Source organism: Saprolegnia parasitica, assembly GCF_000151545.1.
Source record: "Saprolegnia parasitica CBS 223.65 unplaced genomic scaffold supercont2.996, whole genome shotgun sequence".
Taxonomy (NCBI): Eukaryota; Oomycota; class Saprolegniomycetes; order Saprolegniales; family Saprolegniaceae; genus Saprolegnia; species Saprolegnia parasitica.
The window spans coordinates 242-2,639 of record NW_012157390.1 but is presented as its reverse complement, the minus strand read 5'-3'; the positions used below and the strand labels follow the sequence as shown (position 1 = coordinate 2,639).

Below are 2,398 nucleotides of genomic sequence, written 5' to 3'. Positions count from 1 at the left end.
TAGCACCAAGAGGCCACTGGTAATAAGAGTGTCCTACATATCATATATTCATTGAGCTCGTGGGTTATAACTCTCGTCTAATGCATCTACTAGTACCGGTAATGCATGTAGCAGGCAGTGAAATGCGAGAGAAAATGCGCAGACACAGCAAGACACAAGTCGTGGTAAATGCTTTGGATCGATTCTTGCTCGGACCATACCATCTTGAAGTTGACCTGGGTGCGTATTTATACTCGGATCTCGGGAAATCTTGGAGATGATCATACTCTCGCGTCGTAAAAGCGAGACAGCAGTGCACGGTTGACGCGAGCTCATGCTATTGAGCCGAGGGCTTCTCTGTGATGCGTTGTGTCTCCTAATTTTGACTAGCGTTTTGCTAGAACTGCGTCGTCGGAGTCATGCACCAACTAGCGTTGTTCCGATGGAGTCGCCGGTCGACAGATTTGCAATCTTCGGGCGGCGGCGGCGCTGACGATCGTCATTTCGCCCAATCCAAAGGCAGCGCGCAATAAGCTTGCGGTTTGTATTTGTGTCGTTTACAAGTCACTTGCAGTTGGGTAATCGAACAATCTAGGCGCGATGCCATTGGCTCCTTTTTAGCCAATGGCCTCGTAGGATACCGGCGGAAATCCATCTTGGACCGCTCATTTTGGAATTGCATCCCAAGGTAAGCAAGCAGCATGCGCCGCGTCGTCGCATTTCTCATGGCCGCTACGATCTTAGGCGTCGCCAGCTTCGTCTTCCTCGCCGTCCAACTCCCGACTCCATCTGCTACCATGGCTGCCACGCACACGCTCGAAGAGTCCTTCCTCCCGATTGCGCCCACGAGCGACTTTCCCATCCAGAACCTGCCGTACGGCATCTTCTCGACGCGCGATGCGCCCGAGCAGAAGCGCGCCGGTGTGGCCATCGGCGACTTTGTCCTTGACTTGGCCGTGATCGCCGCCGCGGGCCACTTTAAGGCCTTCAACGGCTCGGTCTTCGCCGAGCCGACGCTCAACACGTTTATGGGCCTCGGCAAGGCTTCGTGGGACTCGGCCCGCGCCACGATCAAGCATCTCCTCCTCAAGGACACGCCGACGCTCCGCGACGACGCCGCCCTCCGCGCCCGCGCGCTCGTGCCCATGACCAACGTGCTCATGCACCTCCCGGCGCGCATTGGCGACTACACGGACTTTTACTCGAGCCGCGAGCACGCGACGAACGTCGGCATCATGTTCCGTGGCAAGGACAATGCGCTCCAGCCCAACTGGCTCCACTTGCCCGTCGGGTACCACGGTCGCGCGTCGTCGGTCGTTGTCTCGGGCACGGAGATCCGCCGCCCGCGCGGCCAGGTCCAGGCCGACAACACCGACCCGACCAAGGGCTCGACCTTCTCGGCGTGCCGCATCCTCGACATTGAGCTCGAAATGGGCTTCTTTGTCGGTACCGGCAACAAGCTCGGCGACTCGATCAACATTGACGAAGCCGACAACCATATCTTTGGCTTCGTCCTCATGAACGACTGGAGCGCTCGCGACATTCAAAAGTGGGAGTACGTGCCGCTTGGGCCGTTTGGCGCCAAGAACTTTGCGACGACGATCTCGCCGTGGGTGGTGCCCCTTGCCGCGCTCGAGGCGTTCCGCACCGAGCCGAGCTTTGGCCCGGAGCAGAACCCGGCGCCGCTGCCGTACCTCCTTGACCGCAACTACGCCCGTGGCACGTACGACATCAAGCTCGAGGTCGACCTCAAGCCCGAGAATGGCAAGGCGGCGACGATCTCCAAGAGCAACTACAAGAACATGTACTGGAACCCCAAGCAGCAGCTCGTGCACCACACGGTGACGGGCTGCAACATGCAGCCGGGCGACTTGCTCGGCAGCGGCACCATCTCGGGCGTCGCCCAAGATAGCTTTGGCTCGCTGCTCGAGCTCAGCTGGCAGGGCTCGCGCGAGATCCAGATTGCGGACGGCGAGACGCGCAAGTTCCTCAAGGACGGCGACTCGGTCAACATCCGCGGCTTTTGCCAGGGCCAGGGCTACCGCATCGGCTTTGGCGACTGCGAGGGCAAGGTCCTCCCCGCCCACCTCTAAATGCGCCTTTAACTATAACCGTACTCCCTTGTTTCTTCGTGCTGTGCGGCATGGTGGACCTGGTGACACCGCCGGTCGTCGCCAACCGTCACGACACCATTCGTGTGTTGCTGGCAGACAGTGCTCTCAAGATGGATAGGTGTTGAAGTATCGGTCAACCTGGATGGCCCGCCAACCCGAGTTGTTGCTCGATCGTCGGACGAGCTTTGCGAGCACCAAGTGCTTGCTGTAGTAGGTATTAAAAATACTTGAGCTTGGCCAAGACACGTCAGCAGGACGCGCCTCAACGTATCATTCATGCGGCGCCCATGACATAGCATTTGGTA

The 2,398-nt window shown here is 58.7% G+C and overlaps 1 protein-coding gene across 1 annotated transcript; it reads left to right on the top strand.

Annotated features, from left to right (window-relative positions):
• Positions 1-650: 650 nt before the first annotated feature.
• Positions 651-2,111, top strand: SPRG_18131 (fumarylacetoacetase). Its single transcript, XM_012357564.1, has 2 exons — positions 651-667; positions 724-2,111. The coding sequence occupies exon 2, from the start codon at positions 777-779 to the stop codon at positions 2,070-2,072; it is 1,296 nt and encodes a 431-aa protein (XP_012212954.1). The 5' UTR covers positions 651-667; positions 724-776; the 3' UTR covers positions 2,073-2,111.
• The last annotated feature ends 287 nt before the right edge of the window (positions 2,112-2,398 follow it).

Excerpts from the sequence above, each read along its gene's own strand:
- SPRG_18131 (XM_012357564.1), top strand. The coding sequence starts at position 777 with ATGGCTGCCACGCACACGCTCGAAGAGTCCTTCCTCCCGATTGCGCCC.